Source organism: Orussus abietinus, unplaced genomic scaffold, assembly GCF_000612105.2.
Source record: "Orussus abietinus isolate OABI.00-Male unplaced genomic scaffold, Oabi_2.0 scaffold183, whole genome shotgun sequence".
Taxonomy (NCBI): domain Eukaryota; kingdom Metazoa; phylum Arthropoda; class Insecta; order Hymenoptera; family Orussidae; genus Orussus; species Orussus abietinus.
In genome coordinates this window covers 26,302-47,223 of record NW_019394332.1, presented here as the reverse complement: position 1 = coordinate 47,223, position 20,922 = coordinate 26,302, and the positions used below count along the sequence as shown (strand labels likewise).

Genomic DNA, 20,922 nt, shown 5'->3' with positions numbered 1-20,922 from the left:
ATGTATGTTTAAATAGTAGCGTTTACATATTTAGCCTTGACGCCTCTTGTAAAAATAATATGGGCTTTATACCTCGGGTACGTTATTCGCTAAAAAGTGATGATCCATGAGCCACCTCGTTGAAATATCTGCCCGAAAATACCAGCCATTGTTAAGTTATGCTGTTTTCATGCCAGACCGAGTACATGCACACTAAATTGCTCATCCTGAGAAGTCCGAATATGGAATCCCTGGATCCTTCCTTCCACGTTCCTTTCCTGAACTACCCTTGCCCTTGGACGTAAGGTCTTCCCTGGACTCCTGGGATTGACCGGGATAGACCGGGATGCGAGCCTTCGGGGACCAGCGGATGGGCGTTTTCGACTTAGACAAGACAAGACAAGAGGTTTCGCTCGCGGGCTCGCCGGACTCGAGGAGATCCCCGTTCGGATGGCCGACGACGACGCGATGCTTCTGCTGCGGGGCGGTGAGCAATTAGCGACACAGCGGCGAGATCAGAGGCCGGGGGCGGGGTGGGGGGCGGCCTAATTACACACGGTACCGACCGACTTCAAAGGAGCCGCCAGTTCCTCTCCTCCGAGCCATCCCCTCCGAATGGCCAACCGACAACAACACTCTTCTTCCTTCCTCGTACCAAGCGTCGTCGGCGGACCACGACCCGGACCCCGACCCAAACGATCCACCGGCACCTCCGAATTCGACCATTCGACCATTCCCGAAATTCGCGGAGTCGTCGCGACTCGACGATTACCGACCATCCCGGGAGCCTGGATCCATCCTTAGACCATATGTACCTAGACCTCGCGTTGGACCTCTCGCTTCCAAATTTTCAGTAAGCAGAATGGCTTTAACTGCATGGGTGAGTTTTCGGCTCACGTGGTACATTTTGTTTATGCCCTTCTACTGCAAGGTGGTCGACATGTATATATGGACTAAATGGCTCCGAGTGCCGTCGGCTCATGTGACATTCGAATTTACTCCTTTCGTTGAAATGCGAGGTCTAAATATCTATGGTGTAAGGAGCGATCTCCGTTGATTCCTTTTTGCTCCACTAGCTCTCATCTAACTACACCCTCGGACGGCTCTTATGCAACCTCCAGTCGCACATTGACTCAATTATTACGTACAATGAGTAACTTTGTGACAAAGTTTATGTACTTTTTAGCACCCCATGTTTCAAACCGGTGTCGTAATTAGAAAGTTTATTATGTGACATTTAAAGTTATTGTATGTTTTTAACGGTTTAGTTGATTGAGTCTGCATTCGGGGCATTGCCACTATACGTTGGTTTGGTTCTGCTTGTTTGCTGTTAAAAATGTTCAGAAAATTCAAACGCTTTTACTACATAAGTTTGCCGTAAAATTATAAATTTGATTCTTTGAAGGTGAATTGGTACACATTTATTATAAACCTCTAAAGAAATTTATAATTTCATAACATTGCTTTATAATATTCTCATGAGATTGTGTGGGAAAATTAATACATTTGTGTACTAAAATTATGTCATATTTGAATGAAATACAAAATGAATGTACCGCGATGAATAGAACTTCCAACGAGAATAATACAAAAATTACGATTTTTTTTAAGTTTTTTAATATTTTGCCATGTACTAAGCGCTTTCAAGTACTGAATCACACCTCCTTGACTGAGAACATGTTCTCCATCAAAATAGTGTATTCCCTGATTGTGCATTATTATCGTAATGGTTAAAGAAACGGTAATCAATCTGCAGCTGTTCCATCGTAAGAGGAGAAAACGATTGATGAAAACTACTCAACGTATTGAACATACCGCCACGACGCCACAAAGGCTAATCACTTTATTAATTATCCTTGGCAGACTTCACGGTAACGTTAATTGGCCAAACAATCCAGCGTTATTACTTCCTCAATTTTCATTTGTTTAGATAAGACGAATTTGGCAGCTGGTCGTAGTCCAAAGTCGCGAACAAGTTGGGAACGCAAGTGCGAGACTCGCAAACATGCAACACACGGAACGACTTCACATCCACGAACCCTTTAGTACGTGTTCGTTTGTAGACAGAATATAACCGCGATTATATTTCCTTTGCTTTCTATTTCGAAAAAAAAAAAAACGTGTAGTTAATTGCACGTAAATCACCCACCTCTCGTCATATCCCTAACGCAAAGTTCAACAACATTAAACTTTAACCCGTTTCTGAACAATCATGAAAGTTCCAACATTGATATATGATGCACCTCGGGAAACCAACAATAGAGCTGACCAGCAATGTAGAATATGTAATGACACCAATAATTATCCGATCGTTAAAAGGATTTGATGTTAAAAATAGGCAAGAGTCTCGTTTTTAATGTTTTTAGATCCGATGTGACTGAGTTTGCTCTGTATTGTTATTCCCTATCGCGTCGTTAGAACTACGAAATTAAGTTTTATTATCTGTAACTGCTGTTGCGAGGTGCACAAAAAGTGTAGATGTAACTGAACAAAGTTCTAGAAATGTAATCATGAAAACAATGGGGGGAGAAGAATTCATTTCTTTCTCTATATTCTACGGAACGACGTGCGAAAACTGTATAAAGTGCACAAAATACAAGAAAGGACTCATGAGCGCGATAAGGAGGATGATTCATTCTATGCGCAATAACATTATTTCCCTTATCCGCAAATCTAAATAGATCCAGCATTCTAATTACCTTTTCTACACCTTTGCTGTTTTCTATTCCATTTATGCATGTTTTTAATACAATTTTATACATGCAACAATTACTCCACTGCAGGGAAGTTGATACTTTTTACAGGGTACGGGAAGAATTCAAATAAAAGTACATTAACGGATTAATGTCAAAATAACGCAATTACAAAATGTACCCAAGAGTTTACTTGATCGATACCGAAAAGCTTAAGTTGCCAGGTTTAGAAACCTATAAAAAAAAAAACTGGTAATTGTAAACTCTAAATGTATCAACTAGCCCTGGTCTTCCCTACTTAATATACATGTACCAATTAATTACTGATAATGACTGTTCACATTGTCCGCTTCGGACTATAGCGCCCTGGTCGTTATCCACTAACTACGAGCAGCCTTATTTGTAAACGATTTGCAATACTCAGCAGTTACAGAGTATTCACGATCATTTTCAAGCTGCGAGGTAATTGAAATTGGCCTGCCGTTTCGCGGTTATTACTTCGTCAATTTCCGTGTGTGTGGATAAGACGAATTTGGCAGGTGATTGCCGCGGTGCAACGTCGGGGAGCCAAGAATGCACACACGCACGGTCCATTATGGCCACCTCTTGTGAGGAAACGCATTTCACCCCTGATAACCGTTTATTTCGACAGAAAATAATAACACCGTAACCTGAAAAAACCATATTATTAATTGTAGACGCAATCAGCGTACCCCGTTCGATTAATCATTCCGGTGACTTGGTCAGGCGTGAATTATCGATCTCACAAATTGGTAATACTGTTAGGAACTTGAAGAGCTTCTCCGAATGATTGAACGTCTCGGGTGATAAGAAATAAATTAAAATAAACATTCCTCTAGCGAAACGCGGTAATTAATTAGAACTCTTGGTAATTACACTTTTCGCTATCCGTTGTTGAAATAATTCTCAAATGTTCGGTTTGTTCTCAAATGTCATAGTTGGAAGTTGGTGTCAACACCTGCTATCGGTGCGCGGCATAATGCCGGTAAAGAATGCGGAGTATACGACGGTATGAGATAACCACGATCATTTGTAGGGTATTATACAAGGTAATGCTAATTGGCCGACCGCAGGAGGTCTGCGGTTACTGCTTGGCCAGTTTTCACGAGTATGGATAGGACGAACTCGCTAAACGAGCGCCGCTTTAGGGAGAGAGAGAAAGAGAGACAGAGAGGTGAGAACGCGGCGGGACGATGTTCACGCACGCACGGTTTGACATAACGAACACGTGCGTAGAAACGAACCTTTATTCCAATTATTCACTTTCCCGCAGGGGGAGGCGGTGCAAAAGTTCTTTGAGAAATAAGTTTTCACGCCATTAATAAACTTGGCGTACGTTGTGCGAAAAATTTACTTTACAGGCGAGATTAATTACTTGCAGCAGTCTAAATGTTTCTTGTTAAAGAAATTAATTGCCTCCAACAGAATTGATCCTGTAAGAATCATCATTGAAACTCAAACGATGGCGAATAAGTATCAAGTGTAAATGATTTTGTGCAATTTTTAATCAACGATAAAATTTCATGAGCACCACGTTCTTCCTTAGGACCTCCATAACCACGTGTTGACGTTTCAAATGATTCGGTGCACCCAGTTTGGAGAAAAGTTTTATCAATATTGAGTTATATATAGAATGACCATTTCATATCATCTTATCGGAAAATACGGAATACGCGGTAGCCGCGCCGTAACGACGATCCTCGGGCCACGAGGCAACGCTAATTGGTCGACCGCAGGAGGTCCTCAGCCACGGCTCGTCCAGCGTCCACGAGGGCGGATAACAGAAATCCGAGGAACGAGGAATCGGGCGGCGCTTGAGAGAGAGAGGCGTCCGGAATAGCGAACACGTGCGCGGGCACGCGTCGCGGCGCGGCCGAAACCGGGCCGGACCGGCCGCGTCCGTGGCCGCGACTGCCGCGGCCGCCGCGAGTCATCAGTCAAGTCTTTGAGGCCGGCCTCGAGGCACGGTCCGCAGAAAAAGGCCTTTTACCGATCTGGCGTGGCGGTGAGATCAAACGGCACGGTCCACCGTACGCCGAACCGAGCGACCGTCGTCGAGCGGCCGACCGACGGCGCGAACCGAAAGGCCGCCCCGAGGGGAAGCGAGAACGCACCTAAACAAATACGCGTGCCCTCGCTAACCGACCGCAAATTTGTTGAGGTCCGCCCGCCGACCCGGGTCCGGCTTTCTCGGGCCGGATCGGGAATCGAAGGGATCTAGGAATCCCGAAAGGGACGACCGAGATCGATCGCCGGAAAGCTTATTTTAAAGGCCGATGTACCTCGCGTGAAGGGAGCCGGAGGCGGAACGGGGACGACTGGGCGGTCGTGTTGCGGAATCTCTTATGTTGCACCCTATATTCGGAGGTTTAATTGATTGGCTCTTGCAGGTACGCGAGGTATCCGCGGAGGCCTGGAAGATTCGTAACTGGCATGAAATGGCTGTGGAAAGGTGATGGTCGATCGTTGTTGTGGAATGGAACGGTTAAGAGGAACCAAGGGATTGGAAGAAACGAGTTTAAATGCTTTCGAGAATAGAATTGATGGATTTTTGGGTATTTGGCGGAGGTTAGAAGACTGGCAGGAAGGATCAAAATCGCGATTAATTGTGGAAAATGGCGGGCTTGTCAGCTGTAAAACATAATACGCATTAGAAGTTTCACCTGAAAAAGCGCGCGAACTTATGGCTCGATCTAATACACTTATTACGCGGTTATAAAAAATATGTACAAGATTTGATAGAATTAGGATATCTTTTTGAACGGTGCAGGGCATTCGGCGCCGCGACGCTCGGTCGGCCGGTCGGGCCGCGGTCGCCGTTGTCGCGGCTTCCGCAAAGTGAGCCGAGCCGAGCCGCGGCCCGCGTGCCGGCTCGAGCACGCGTGAAGAATCCTCGGGGAAACGGATTCTTGAAATAAGCCCCCGCAAAATAATTACCGGCTCGACGCTGCTGCGCAGTCTTGCCGCGTTCCGCGTAACTCCCGCGCGACTGCCGCGCGACTAGCGACTCTCGTCGACTGGGCGTGTAAACGCTTAGGCATTTCTTTGCCGGCGTCTCCTCTCGTCTTTTCAGCGTCGCCGTCGCGACGTTAAGCCCCAGAGGCCCGACCGCAGCGCGCGATAACTCGTTGCAGGGATTAGGGCTCTTGCTTATGTAGACGTTCCGGGGTAGGGTTGCGTCCAAAGTACTTATACCGAGAGCAAAAACGAAAGCGAACGAAGAAAAGTCGTATCGCGAAAGCGAAAACGAATCCAAAGGTTCAAATGATGCGATATCTTCGTATGAGGTGAAAATGAAACCCAATACTCGTTACAACCCTTTTACCAGGTGATCCGATCGTGCCGAATCGCGCTAATGTGGTTTTCCTGAAACTAGAATGACGAACCTCGGCAACGAGCTTCTAGAAATAGATATTTGTTGAGGTTCGGTAGGGTAGAACAATTAATACAAAAATGTTTAATATTTTAGAGCGATTTTGTACTTTCGTTCGCGATCGTTTGCTTTCAGTCATACATATGTGGTGTAGCGATGAAACGCATTAAAGTGAAACGCCTTATGGCACAGTAATACGGGGAAGGTCGCAACTTATGAAAGGAACCGGAACGGAAACTGAAACTCTTTTTTTACGGTTAATTACTGTTTACATTCATCTTTGTGGTTCAGCATTAACACATTTTGCGTAAACGTTTCCGTTTGGGTTATTTCATTTCTATTTGTTGTACAGTAATCCAGCAGTTTATAATCGCAAGTTTGATCCATCGAAATTCTTTCGACTCTCGGATTGTCACCAATTCCTTGGAATGGACCGCCATTCGGTAGTTTCGAGCTCCCGCTACTTCTATAGGAAAGTTAGACAGAACGCAGCTTAGGGGGTACTCCACTCGGCCGTACCTGTTTTCTACAAAATACGAGTATAAACCATATAAAGAACCATAGGTTCTACGTATTGCAATATATTACACCCTACGTACCTCTTCTCCCCACCGTGTTTTATGTTAGTCCCCTGACATGGATAAGAGACTATCAAAAAATAAGCAGTCAGTCGACAGCTGTTTCTTCCTTCAAAAAAGCTTATCGTTTCTTATAATATCGGCTATTTCTTACATTTTGGGGTCAGAAGTGGATATTCGACTATTTCTTACAATATCTATTCCTAGCGTCGGTTCGCTTTACCTTGGCCACTGAAAGCGCGAAATCTATTATATTCAAATTTGTCAAAAACTAAGAATCGATCGTCCTCCCTACGATTAACGTGAAATTTCTTAAGCATTATTAGCTACTTTCGAATAAATAAAATTCGGGCACCCCAACAAAACATAGTACACCACCCAGAGATTAGATTTCGCTATTGGATAACCACCCGAAATCTGGCGATTAGCTGCAATCACGCGGGGCGTAATCGTTGTTTAAGGATTTTAACTCGTACGTTGGTGCAACCAGCCCTTAAAGTTTGGGAAGAGGTTCCGCAGGTCGGATACACTGTTTACAGTTGAAGCGTTGCCTTGAACGGCGCATCGAGAGCCGAGCAATTCTCCGGGATCTCAATGTTGATATCGGGTACCTCCGATTCCCCGCGGCATGCCGCAGTTCCACGGTTCCAGGGTTCCGACGAACCGCGGCTGCGTCCGCGCAGAAAAACGGAGCCCGAGGTAACACGGGGAGAGTTAGCAAGAACGCGGTGTAGGCGGCACATCAAAGGCGCACCTCGGGCGTGAACGAGCGAGCGGGCACGCGGCTCAAGTAGAGAGCGGAAGACACCGCCAACAATCCTACCACACGTACACCCCGTCCCACCACCGTCCAATATATTTACTCCAATGGACCACCACCACCGGCACTATTGCCGCCACCACCAGCGGCAACGCTATCGCCACCACTACCACCAGCGGCACCATCAACGGCAGCAGCCAACAGGCAACCATCACCATCATTGGCTCGCCGACGTCACCATAGTCACGCACGCCGGATACCGTCTGCAAGGAGTGCTAAGGCTCCTATCAATCTCCCCCGGAAACTCCTAACTACTCGGTAACGCGACTCCGGCACCGCGAGGGAGGAGATACGTCCAAACCACCTTCGTGCACCTACGCATGACCTCCTACTATTTACTCTGCGGGCAACGAGGTACTCGTTAGTATCTGACATCTCCCAAGCAGGACGTTTCGACGCCGCCGTTAATATTACATTAGATCGTGATAATGTATTGAATAAAAAATGTTTATGAGGTGCGGGTACGTAAAAAGATGGATTATTTTCAATTATGTTCGATTGGATATATTGAATAACGCAATTGAGGAGACAAATGCCACGCTATGTTTTCAGATGATTTGGGTAAATTCCGAATGATTTTATGCAGTTTCAACCATTTTGGCAAACGGAAGTATTTCAGGGATCTTGATGGTTTCTTTATTAATGGAAGATAGCGTAGGCGAATGTTTTAGGTCGCGGAATTTCAAGGTAGTCCGATTGCTTTATAGAATTTCGAAAAATGTCGTAGGGTTTTGCGGAATTGGAAATGTTTCAACATCTGCTGGAGATCTTCCCAAAATTAGAAGGAGACGACTTCTCGAAGGGGGGCACGTACACGAGGAATGAATATGTTAAAGCCTAATAATGAACTAATAGCTAACTACTTTTGCTATTTTTCGTAGAAATATTTCAGTAATTCGATAAACTATGAGCCTGACGTTAAATATTGAGACAACAACTCGTTTGACTCATTAAGTGAAGCCAAAACATTTTAAGGCTCAAAGAGCCGGAATGGTAACTTTTATTTCATTGACAGGGCGGTACTTTATAATTGTTTCGTATACCCGATTACGTTTTTATTGCCATCACTTTTGCAAAATGATAATATTTACGGAAAGTAATGCAACATGGTCATACATTCTGTAGCACTCTTTATCAACTTCGACTTGCTCAAAGCACCCTCTGATGTGTACCATTACCATCCCACACCGTTAATTCATGACATTTATAACATATTTTATAGCATACGTTATAAACGTACACCGTGTTTACAAAATATCTAAATAAAATGTTAGAAAATTACAATAACTTTTTTCGGTCGAGTGGAGAAGAAGTCGTTTCGCCACCCAAAACGTCTTCTGAAGTGAAGCAAATGCGGTCGATCGGACAACTCGTGTCACGCAATTGCCGAGTTTGGGCGAAGCAAGTTATTCAATCCGTGGAGACAAAATGTTGTTTACAGTCCCGGGCCCTGGAAGAGGCGCAAATAACTTTTTGGAGGAGGCCTCGCCTCGTGGAGTCGAGCCTAGTCGGGCGGCGGGACGTCTCGATTCCGCGGCAATAAAGGCCAGTCCCGATAAATTGGACGGCGCTGAGCCGCGTCTCTCTCCGCCGATCTCCTTTACTTTTCCAGGGCCGACCGCGCGCGCGGCCGAGCCTTGCCGAAGCAAAGGCAAAGGCAAAGGCTCGGCGCAGCAGTCATATTTCAGCCCTTGTTAGGCCGTGGGGCCCCCGCTGCGATGGGAGGGGGAGAAAATCTCTTTGACTCGCCGCTCCGCGCCTTAATCCACCGGCGTATACCCTATCTTACCACCTGCTTCAAGACGACACCGGGATCCCCGCTGATTACAGGGCTAACGGCTAGCGCGAAAACACTGAGGATAAACCGTAATCAGAGATTATGATCCGACGATCGGTAAATGCGGACCGTCGCCAAGGACGCGTTTCCGACGTCCCCAAGAGGATCCGGTCGAAGATCCTGCCCGGGCCTTACGCCGCTTCGCCATAAACGGTGATACGCTCTCTGTATGGCCTGCCTGGAATTCGCCGATCGACTTGGCCCCGTGGAAACTTTAAGGTGATATGAAAGTGTGAATATATACGTAACAAAAAGTCAAAATATTGATAAAACTTTTCTCCAAACTGGGTGCACCGAATTGTCTGAAATTTTAACACGCGATTATGGAGGCCCTTAGGAATAACGCGCTGCTCATGAAATTTCTTTTTTCAAAATAAATCTTCTACTTATCTCGAACAAGAACCAAAAAGAGATATTTTTGTTCGAAAAATGAAATTTCACGGGCACCGCGTTCTTCCTTAGAACCTCCATAATCACGTGTTCAAGTTTTAGATAATTTGGTGCATCCAGTTTGGGAAAAAGTTTTAGAAATATTTTGACTTTTTTGTACGTAACTTGTTATATATCACACTTTCATATCACCTTAAGACGAGGTCTGCAGGAAATGCACCGTCGAAGGACCGTGTCATTTTGCTCAAAGATCTTGTTTACGTCTCGATTGTAGGATGCTCGTTGGTACTTTTAGTCGGTTCTCTCTTTGATAAGAATGATAGGGTCGTGGGGACGGTGTAAACTTGACGTCTTAAATGTGAATTAATATACATTTATTATAAATTTCTATAATGTTCTGAATAAATGTATAGTTTCATGACAGCGTGATGAAATACTATGAAATTGTGTACGGACATAAATGCACTTATACACTAAATTTATAACATGTTATAAATAACCCTTATTTGGAAGTATGGTATAAAATTAATATCGTGTCCGCAGAAGTCTTCAAATAGAAATGTTATAAAATTATCTTTTTAACAACGTGGAAGATGTAGTCATCCCAAAATGATGTTCGGGAACGGAAATTAAATTTACATTGCAATCCTCATTTTAAAAAGTGACTTTAATATTTTAACCTGATCTTTAGTTAATCAGGTGCCATGTGATATTGTTAACCGCCAAGATTTGTTAGCAGACGTAAACTAATTGGTTCTTTAATCCTTTGGCGGCGAAAGGCGTATAAATACGTCCGACATTTGATTAACTACTGTTTATACGCGTTGAAGAATTTCGCCCATATATCTAAAAGGCTTAGGAGTCAAAGGGTTCAAAGGAGATTTTCACGCTGTTACGGTCGTAATATATATGTTTGGAAAATGTAAATTTGCGGTTAGGTACACTTTTGAAGTTGACCCTGAGGTTAAGAAGTTCAATGCACTCAACAGAGAAACCTCTACTTGAATATTTTCAAGTTAGCATAGCGTATAGCGAATGGCGTGAGAAAATCTGAAAAAATTACAGACTCTACAAAATGGAACGTACTTTCCTTATGCCAAACATGAATCAACGATAAATTCTCTAAATTGAGAAATAAATGTTTATCAAATTAAAGTGCCGAACTTTGGCGTTAAGCATTCGGTACCGTTCGCGCGTACTTTTTAATGTACTTGGCGCGAAACTCAACCGCATTTCCTGATCTCGCAATGTCTTCATCCTTTATCTTCCCGTCAAATGTATACAGAGGTTCTACGCTACATAGAACCGGGTATTTGTGCCAGGGAAACGGCAAAACAATTGCCGAGCGCCATTTTGCCAGCGGTACGGTAAAACGAGTGGCGGCAATTCTGACGAAACCGCAAAACAGAAAAAGGGAGGCCTGATGATTTTCTAGATCCTGTCTTCTTGTCATCGTGCCGGATCCGTGCCGGCAAAGTGACGTTCGATAATTGCTTGGCCGTTTTGCCGAGAGAAACCGCCAGCCCTAAAACGGCATCGGAACGAGACGGGCTCGTAAAACTCGAAAGTTCCCTCGGTAAGCCGGATCTAAGGTGCCATCGTTTTACGAGAATTTTATTCGGAAAGCTTAGTCCGGTAAGGACGAGACTATCGCCCTGTAAGGACGGCCCGAAGAGCTCTCCGGGACTCCAACGGTTCACCGCCGGCTTAGCATTACTAGGTCCGGCAGGACGTCACTCTAGCCGAGGACGACTCAATCAGCGGGATCGAGGCACGATCGATCGCATTTCTCCTCCGCGTCCCTTTCTTCCTTCTCCGTCGCTCTCGACGGAATGAAGACCATAAATAGGAGTCTTAGAGACCGAGGTTAAGGGCCCAGGCTCGGGCAGGAGGTCAGGAAAATCGTAACATTTGGAAATCTTTTCTTAACCCTTAATTAGGTCCCGGGGTTTATTTATGACCCCAAAGTGGGATAAAATATGAGCCCAAAGGTATGACTAATTAAAGGTTAACGACAATGACGTTACTCAAAAATGTTTCAATATTTGAAAAAGTACGTTTTAAAGAATAATTCATTTTCTTTTTTATACAATTGAACATCCATAAATAGACGAATTGTGACCAATTTCCCGGAAGTCCTCTGAAAAAAGAAGAAAATGTTTTCCGGTGACCACTCTTCGGTACCGGATCATCCGAAATAAATAATTCGAAAGGATTTATTTAACGTATTTGTTTATAGAGAACGTACAAGAAACCCTTTTTGCAAGGTGAACACTTTTTCACAAGAGACAATCATTTTTACTCGGGGATGCATATGCGTGTCATATTTCTACATAGTATAAAATGAAATCCCCTTTAGGCCCCCGGGTAATTCGAGCTAATCTTCAAAATTACTGCACTCATTTTTATACAGTTTGTCCTATTCTACGAAACACCTATCTAGGAAGGTTTACTTGTATGAAACATTAATCCGCGATGAGAGAGAGCCGAGCAGGAATGACTTTAGTTAAGTAAATTGACGAAAAAACCGCCGTGCGAGCTCTTTCCTGGCTCTTGGGCGAAGCTGGGGTGAAAAGTTGTACCGTTGACAACGTTTCCTTACGTCAAACACTTTCGAATACAAATGCGTACTAAAACTAAAAACAACAGCACACGAAATGAAAACCGAACAAATGTTTACTACATTTCGATGAACACCACTTCTACATGAGAATTCGTACGGAAGAATTTAAAATTTTAAACGAAACAATAAACTGAGGAAATAAATCGGTACAAACGTTAATACGTACAACGCGCTTTTCTCAAAGAACATACGCGCACGTATACAAGTACAATCGTGTATTTATATGAGATATGAAAGCAATACACAAAAGTATCAGAGTATCGTCTACATGTCTCATGGAAGTCCTTCATCGGTATATATACCTTCGTACGCCTATGAATACCTGGTTGCCTATGAATTTTTCCAGAAATGAAATCGAAAATTAGGCAAAGGATTTCGAAGTTCAGTATACATGCACTAAAATCCCGAGCGCAATTATACATGAAATTCCGAAATATCGCACCTTGAAAAAACGTCAACAGCCCGTATATTATATATAGAGTAGGTATTTTTAACAGGGTAGTCCTATCTAGTCAATAGTATCGCAAACCGCAGTTCCGGCGCCGCACGCCCAAAATCCGCACGCGTTCCGGTCTTGATCGGTTATCCAACGAGGTGGTGTTCAGTTTGAGTCGGAAGAGAGTCGGAAGAGAGCCGGGGCGCATAAGCGAAACCGAGCTTAGGCCACCTGCCCTTACGATCCCGACCCGGCAAGTTCCGCAGGTGCTTCTTCGGCAACGCGGTGCGAAGACGTCGGGCCCGAACGCACAACTAGCCAACTGCCGTGGAGTTCCGAGGGGAATAGGAGGCTTCCTCCGTTGCTCCAGCTTCGCCGCTAGCCTCTCCCTCTCGTTTCGATGCTCGTTAAGGCCTTGCCGAAGCTCGAGCCACGAGCTTCTCGCTCCTTCGTCCTCTTCTTCCGTCTTCCTAGCGCTCTCCGCTCTTCCTTCCTCTTCGTTCTCCTCCTTTCCTTCCTTCTTTCCTCGCGGTTACGGCACGCCGGGACCCGCGCGGGTTAAGCCGGCTGCGTGAGCAGCCGTCGTAATGGTAACGAGACGGACTCATCATCATCATCAACATCCGGAGGAAACGCGATGCGAACGATCAACGACTCGCCGCGTCAAAGGTGCCGACCGCGATCCAACCCGGCTATTTTTAACCTGTTTTCCCGTCTCTCCGGTATATGCACCGCAAACTGCCCGGACGGAATGCCGAGCGCGACCGCGGCTTGCCCCCGAAGAGTCAGGTGTCGAACGCAATACGCACCGCTCCGCACCCACTGGGTGGCGACTCCCGCATATCTTGGGCGAATCTCGGCGAATCTCGGCCAGATCTTGCGCAAACCCGCGACCGATCTATCGGAGTTGCGCAAGAGTCCTTCCGATGCCTTCCATCGGGAAGCGGCCTTACTTTAGACGGGACACCCTATTCAAAAATTCGAGCTTTCTATCCTTTCGACATAACCGCAATATTAACATTGCATGGAGAATTATGTGGTAATAAAGGTCGAAATCATCACTTTTCGCCATTAATTTGGGTGGGACCGTTTCTCTCCTTTAAAACGCCGTCGTTCGCCTGATTACGGATTTTTGTGACGCTCGCGCTCTGAGTTGTCACCACTTATACCGGAAAAAGAATTAATTCTGGGACAAGAAAATTTTATCACCGGTTGGAAGTTTCATTCAGACCCGATGTATTGTTGATAACATATAACGTTTTGAATTTAGTACAAAAATGCATGAATTTTCCTACATGATTTCATTAAGTTATAACGTGACTTTATGTGAGAGCTTCCTATCGGGAAAGTGCTTTATGTTGAAGTTGACCGCGTTAAAAAAAAAGATATTGCACTTTTATACAATTTTTCTCGAAAGTTTCATTCGGATGTGATGTCGATACGACGTTGAAAGCCGAACGATTCCCGGACACACGATGCATTGAAAGCCTGAAAGTTAGGCGCGCACTTGGCGAAGAGTCGAACCGATCAGGGACATTTAGTCGGAATTAATGTAATTTAGCTAAGGGAGCAAAGGATGGTGCCTTTCGCTCGGCGGCGCTCGAAGGAAAGGAATTAGTCGTGCCATTAAGGAAATACGCGCGGACGCGCGAATGCCGCGGCAAGACTCGGTCGAGTGGCGAGCCGGTGTCGAGAGCACGTTACCCGCTACCGGAACTTCAGCTCCACGGGTTACGGAGTAGTAAAGCCACCACTTTGTCGGTCTCCGTCACGGGGATTATGCACCGGGTGGCAAATTATGATGGACACCTTCACGCCGGGAGACCCTAATGGGGGGAGACAGAGAGGGAAGTCGCCTTCGTGGAAGGGACGAGGAACGCCCGATAGGAAAGGCCCTCTGACTCTTCCGACGAGGAAACCACCGGATGCGGATGAACCACCTGGAGAAACGCTTCTAAGGACTCGACCGACCTGGAACGGCCTGCGGGGAAGTCGTCGATGTTAAAACCTGGCAAACAACGAGGACGAATTCACTTTGGCAGCAGGAAATTCGGATTCTCGACGTCTCGCGAACGATTCCTCCCGCGCAGGAGCAAAATTGGTTCATCGGACAAAATGATTTGATTGACTCATTCGGTTCGTTTCAGAAAACGGTTCGATCGAGTAAACCGAACTTTGGTTTACTCGTCCAAACTCGGTTGCTTCGATTAGTTATTCCATGTATCGTGCAAACGTAAAATAAACGCAAAACACGGATGTCTATCTCTAGATGGCTGATTGCGATTTCGAGGTGAAGCTGAGGACCAGGAAACGTTTTTTTACCTTGAAAATGACCGCTGTGGGCTATTGACAGTTATCTTCCGTTTTTGAGTAATTTCTAAATAGAATTTTTGGTGCAAGTGTTTTTATATCGTTGAAGGTGCCACAGTATTCTTGCGATCAGTAATGTTCTACAACTTCTACACGCGTATTCCCCTCCTTTTCGTTTATTGGGCCACCACCACCTGTTGAATCACCGCTTCCTCGGAAGCTCCTCTCCAAACGGTCATTTTTCTAAGTCGTCCCGTGGCGAAATCGGTCTCTCCTAAATTTGACAAATGACCTCCCTTTGAAATCTCCTCGCTGTTTTGCCTCCTCTCGACAGAAAGAGGCGAAAGAGCGGGCCAGGAGGGACGGACAGCGCTAGCAAAGAATTCCCGAAGCACGGCCGCAACGCTTTGTGGCACCAAAGATAGACGAGTGCGCCGCCGTCGGTTTTTCGTCAATTAAATTCCTCCGGCGGTTTTTGCCGGACGAGCGAGTGTGTCACCGCGATCGGGATTCGTGCCACGATGAAGCTGTACGTAAATGGCGATAACTTCCACGAGATGTTCGCGCGCCTTGGAGGCACCTTGTACCCCGCTATGGCCATCGCCGAGCCAGTTAAAGAGGGAAAGAGAGGGCCCGTGCTCGTGCCGCGGTGAATGGAAGTGCGTAACGGGACTGGAATTTCGTTGAAACGCTCTCGAATCCTTTTCACCGGAGAAACCCTTTTGTTCCCGGGACGTCGCGTCGGTCTCCGGGTTAGGACGGACTCGGCGTTTAGAGGATCGTTTAGCATTCGCCGGTGGACGCGCGCCACCTCGATCTAGCGAGAAATCGCGCACCTGCATCGACCTCTCCGGAAAGCTCCCATCAGATTTTACCGATTCCTGCCTGATCCTTTCGGAGATACAGGGACCCTGTCGTTGAACACGTTCCGTGTTACGCGTACCATCGACAGTATAAGTTAAACTCCAACTAAAATGTTAACACATTTTTTTTATTGGGACGATCTTAAATTGTAGATAAACGCTTTCTAAGTTTAGTTAAACTCTTTCACAAAACATCCCGGAAGTACAGGAGAAGACGCATATTTTCATACTATAAACACTTATTTTATTGTAAAGTTATTCTTTATTCAATTTCCCATGTTACCCCCTGAATACAAATTTATTTTCATTACTAGCTTAGCTACATTTTTGGAGACTTTTAACACGAATCCGAAGCGGAAAGGAGCTGAATTTTTATAGTGGATGCAAAGTAGGCGTTACAAGAAATCATTTTGTTCGTGTATAAAAGAAATGCATGAACATATTCTATATGCATGTCTTCGGTAACTTTAATCATAACTGTGAAGGAAAAATATAAAAGGAAATCTCGTTGACTAAAATGAAGAGCAATTGCGAATAAAAGAAAAGCTTAAGTAACCGGTTAACAAAAGTAGAAGTAAACAACTTGAGGGGTCTAAGAATTCAATCCCTACTACTTCGAAACGAGCTTATCTAATGTGTACGCGTTTCCTCTTAGTTGGCCATGGTCCATATGCACTAACAGTACCCAGACGATAGGCGGTAACATATTTCGATTAGCTAATAACCTCCAACTCGTACAAACATTTCCAAGAATATTTGCTTATCGCGTCTCGTAAGAAATCATTGTTCAACAGTTCACCGTACTTTCATTCAGATTCTTAATCGAATCGGAATTCTTATGAAGTAAACAGCACGGAGGGACACCATCACCAAACGCGAAACACAAAAACTGTACGTACTGACGATTATAATAAGGATGTATACACATACTCCTAAATAGCAATTAAAATGGGTTCAGGCGATAGAAAAATTATAAATTATTATCACAACTAGAAGTCCTTATCCGGACAAATGACACTAATCGTAGAATGGTCTAGTATCGAAATTGAAAGACGATTATACCTTTCATGATATTTTAGATATACCTTTTTAAGAAAATTGTGAAAAACGTAAAATACACGAACTCAATTCCTTTGAAGTTGACTAATCTCGTTCCCTATTCTCAGATAGACGTTCGATAATTCGGGAATGTATTAAACCGAAATATAAACAGTGATTGTCGATTTGTACATGTACGATTTGTACATCGACACGGTCACTGAAATGTGACGGGAGTCCTACGAGTTCCTGTTTAATAATTTTTACGTAGAACACGTCTTTGTCGGAGATATAAATGAGACTCCGCGGTGTACAAGCGCTGGGCGATGTTACGAAAGAACGTCACGGACGTACTCGCTGATTATTGCTCGTATAATTACATCGAAGAAAAAAATGCGATGGACTAACGGAAAGAGTAAATCGCGGATCCACGGTGAAGAAAATAAAATTGGGAAAATGTCGAAGCCCGACCCAATGGAGCTTCTTCCAGACTTAGCCCGAATTTCCACGTAATCGGGTGCAAAACCAATGTCTACGTCTTAAAGTTATCGTTCGATCTCAAAAATGAGTAATCTATTTTAAAGCGACGCGTACGGCAATTGCACAAAAACACTCCGTAACCTCTGCAGCCGCTCCGAAGAAGACAAACGCATTTAAAAAGATCAAAGCATTCCAACGACGTCTTCGAGCCAAGGTTTCGGTGAAAGATTCACCTTGCCGATTCCTTTGGACCGATGCACGGACGTGCACGGCACGGATACCGTACGCTGTGGGCGAATCGACCGTAAAAGAATTTTGGCGTCGAAACGATCCCCCGAAGAGAGGGACCCGGGAGAGCAACCCATTAGGCGGCGGTGCACATAGAGATCCAGCTGGTGCGCCGTCCGAGGATAACCACACGTCCCGAGGCCGAGACGTAAAGGTGCGAAGGGGCGGCTCGACGGCGGAGAAATACTCGAAAAGTACTTGGTACTTTTGGCGGAATCGACCTCTCGTAAAACGGCGTCCCCTCTCTCCCTCGTTCCGTCCTCGTCGCGTCTCCTCTCCTTTCTCGGTCTTCTCCCGGCCCGCCGGAGCTCTTTTTGGTCGGACCTTCTTCGGCTCCGGGCGAGGAGAACGCCGCTAAAACTACCCCCGGGGACATAAACGAAACCCCGGGCCGCTTGATTTACGACATAATAAAGAGGTTACGTAAGGTGGACACTCCCGAGTGTCCGCCGGCCGGCTTGATTTACGAGCTTCCCGAAAGTTTGGATTAGTCGCGGATTCTCGAGCGGAATCGACGCGATCGGAATCGCGGCCCGACCGTGAAAAGTCGGGAAACTCTCCAAGGAAAGAGCCCGGCTTTTACGGCCGCCGTTCCGTTCCGTTCCGGTTTCGGAGGCGCTCTGCCTCCTGCGATTCGCCTCTGCGAACCGTGGAACGTTGCGCCGGGAAAAGGCTGTAAACCCAACGAAGCGCTCGAGATATTGCTTCACGCTTCGTTATCGGGACTCTTCCGAAATTGGCCGCCGAATTTCTTGGCGATTACTTCGGACACTTTAGGGCCGGTAACCCGGGAACAGGGACCCTCGGAAAACTGGCCTCGTCTTGTTCCTTTATACGCTGTTAAATAGAAATATCACAACTTTATACCTTTATACATTAACATTAGTGTAAGCATTGTAACGCCTAGCTCTAAAAACAAGAAACATGCAGATTAGATTAAAGCGTAACCGAAATCGTTTACTATGCTTAACAATACTTTACTATAAACAATGTTAGCGACGAATAGACTTTATTTCTAGGAGACATGTCGACATCTACCCGTCGAAGCCCTGATCCTAAAGGTTAGTTTGCTTCCTTCGACTCTTATATTATAAAAGGCGACCGACTGACAATGTTCAATTTGAAAATGTGAAAAGGATTAAAATTACAGTTCCCTGGCGGCGTTATTGCAAACAGCTGCCGTATGAAATATTCCTTAATCACCGAAGTGGATAATTAGCACGGTTACTTTTTCGCACGACGTGAAACCGCAGTTTCCACGAGTGATCGATCGCATGCCGTGTCGCAAGGATCTGTCCGCCACACTTTTCCGTCCACTGCGAACACAATTTGCACTTATTACCTGCCAGCCTTGCTAAATATCGCATAGTGAAAGTCAATCATACGAGCCCTCCCGGCAGTGCACTTATGCTAGGTACAAAGGACGCGCGTTGTCACGTCATAATTAACGATTATGCTTCGTTTTAAGGATACTGCCAAGACGCGCCCCTCCCTCGTAAATACGAATTATCCGGTATTGCTCGTAAACGACCTTAATGGGAATAGTAAATTCTACGGGGCAACGACCCGGCGAGGTTCTTAAAGTCGCGGGGATCTCGACTCGCGGTCTCTCCTTAAACTTGCCAATCGAATTGTGCCCTAAAAAGGGCCACTATATGCGACGGCGGCGCTTAAAAGAGCTACATTCCCGGATGGTACTTCGCCACCTTTTTCGTGCAAACGTGTCACGCTCCTTCGGATATTGTAGCCGCGAGGCGGCCCGACAAGAGAGGCGGCAAAGTCAAATCACGCGGATACATAAGTACCCGATAATGCCACTTCTTTACTCTCCTCGTTATTGAATGTGACTCGCCTCTTTCCCTCTTCTTCTCCGTGGAATAAATTTCGTTGATGCATCGTTCCAAAGACGTTGATTCACCCGTGAATTCGACACCGTTCTTCCTTCCTACGTGGGGTCTGCGGGGTCAAATCGTTTATGAAACACTTCTCCGAGCTGGGTGTGCCGAATCCTTTAAAAATTTCCCACCCGAATGTGCAAATGAATGTCCCTCCCTTCCGAGGAAGATCCCGATACTTGTGAAATTTTAGTTTTTAGAAAGAATTTTTTATTTACCATGGACTTGAACCAACGTGGCGTTGAACTGGAACTAAAAATTATCGTCTTTTAGCGTGTCCACTAGTCAGGATCACGTTGAAAACATCTCATTCCGTATAGTATGCGCGGAATTAACTGCAAAATTAAAAGCGCTTTAGATTATTTACACCGATAGAAAAAAATGCTGGGTACGTAGTACCGGAATTCCTGCATTTCCCGCTAATAGCTAGTAGATTAGCGAAAATCTGAGATTCCTGCATCCCTATACTGGGACCATTTTCCATGGAACCGACCATAGGCACATTCGGTCGAGGCACTCCGTAGTTCGTTTCCCGGTCGTCTAGGCGTCCCTCTCGGCGGTTCCGTCCGACGAACGGGCCCCTGGTGGTAGTTTGATTGCCGTTGCGAACGCACCCTAATCTCTCGCGGGCCCCATTACGGCTCGATCGTATTGCGTCGCAGCTCCGACTCGACGTTGGGCCCGGCGGCGCCTTTCATCTCGGACCAGTCCGAGAGTCCGAGAGCTTCTGTTTCTACGGTGTTTCCGCCGACGACTACCGTCCGGGAACTTGACCCTAATCGTCTTTTAGGGAAGAGATTGCGGCGCGTTTTCAATTATTTTGATCGTCGCCGATCGTTCCCCGGTCATTTGACCCTCTCCCCCGGGCCCCGGGCCCCTCTCGGGCTCTTTGTCGAGCAAAGACACGCCGCCGACCGTGCTACCTGTACGCGAGATCCGGATGGATGGCTTTTACGGCCGTTTCATGCCGGCCCTTAGACCGGCGTAACGAATGGAAACGAGCCGGAGGAGGCTTTATGCTAGGATCGGACTCAGAAGGAGGAGGTGCCACCTCCTCGCGGATCCGTAGGACCCGCGACGCTCTTCTCGCCGTCTCCCATTGTCCATTTACCCCGAGAGACTCCGCGGAAGACGGACTCGGTTTTTCGATCTCGAAGAGTTTCGCGGTAGAAGTGGACCTCTGAAATTTAAATAGTCGGGTTCTCGTTGATCCCAGATCATCCCATCCTTCGTCGCTTTTGCCTTCTTAATACGACTTAGGTCCTACTTTAAGCCAACGAAAAGAATTAATCGTAATA

General features: G+C 45.8%; 1 protein-coding gene across 1 annotated transcript in view; it reads left to right on the top strand.

The window, feature by feature from the left end:
* Nucleotides 1-841: 841 nt before the first annotated feature.
* Nucleotides 842-20,922, top strand: part of LOC105696109 (palmitoleoyl-protein carboxylesterase NOTUM) — a 31,400-nt gene continuing 11,319 nt past the window's right edge. The window contains exon 1 of the mRNA XM_012418298.2: nt 842-859. Coding sequence (XP_012273721.1) covers nt 842-859 — 18 coding nt within the window. The remainder of the gene's footprint in view (nt 860-20,922) is intronic.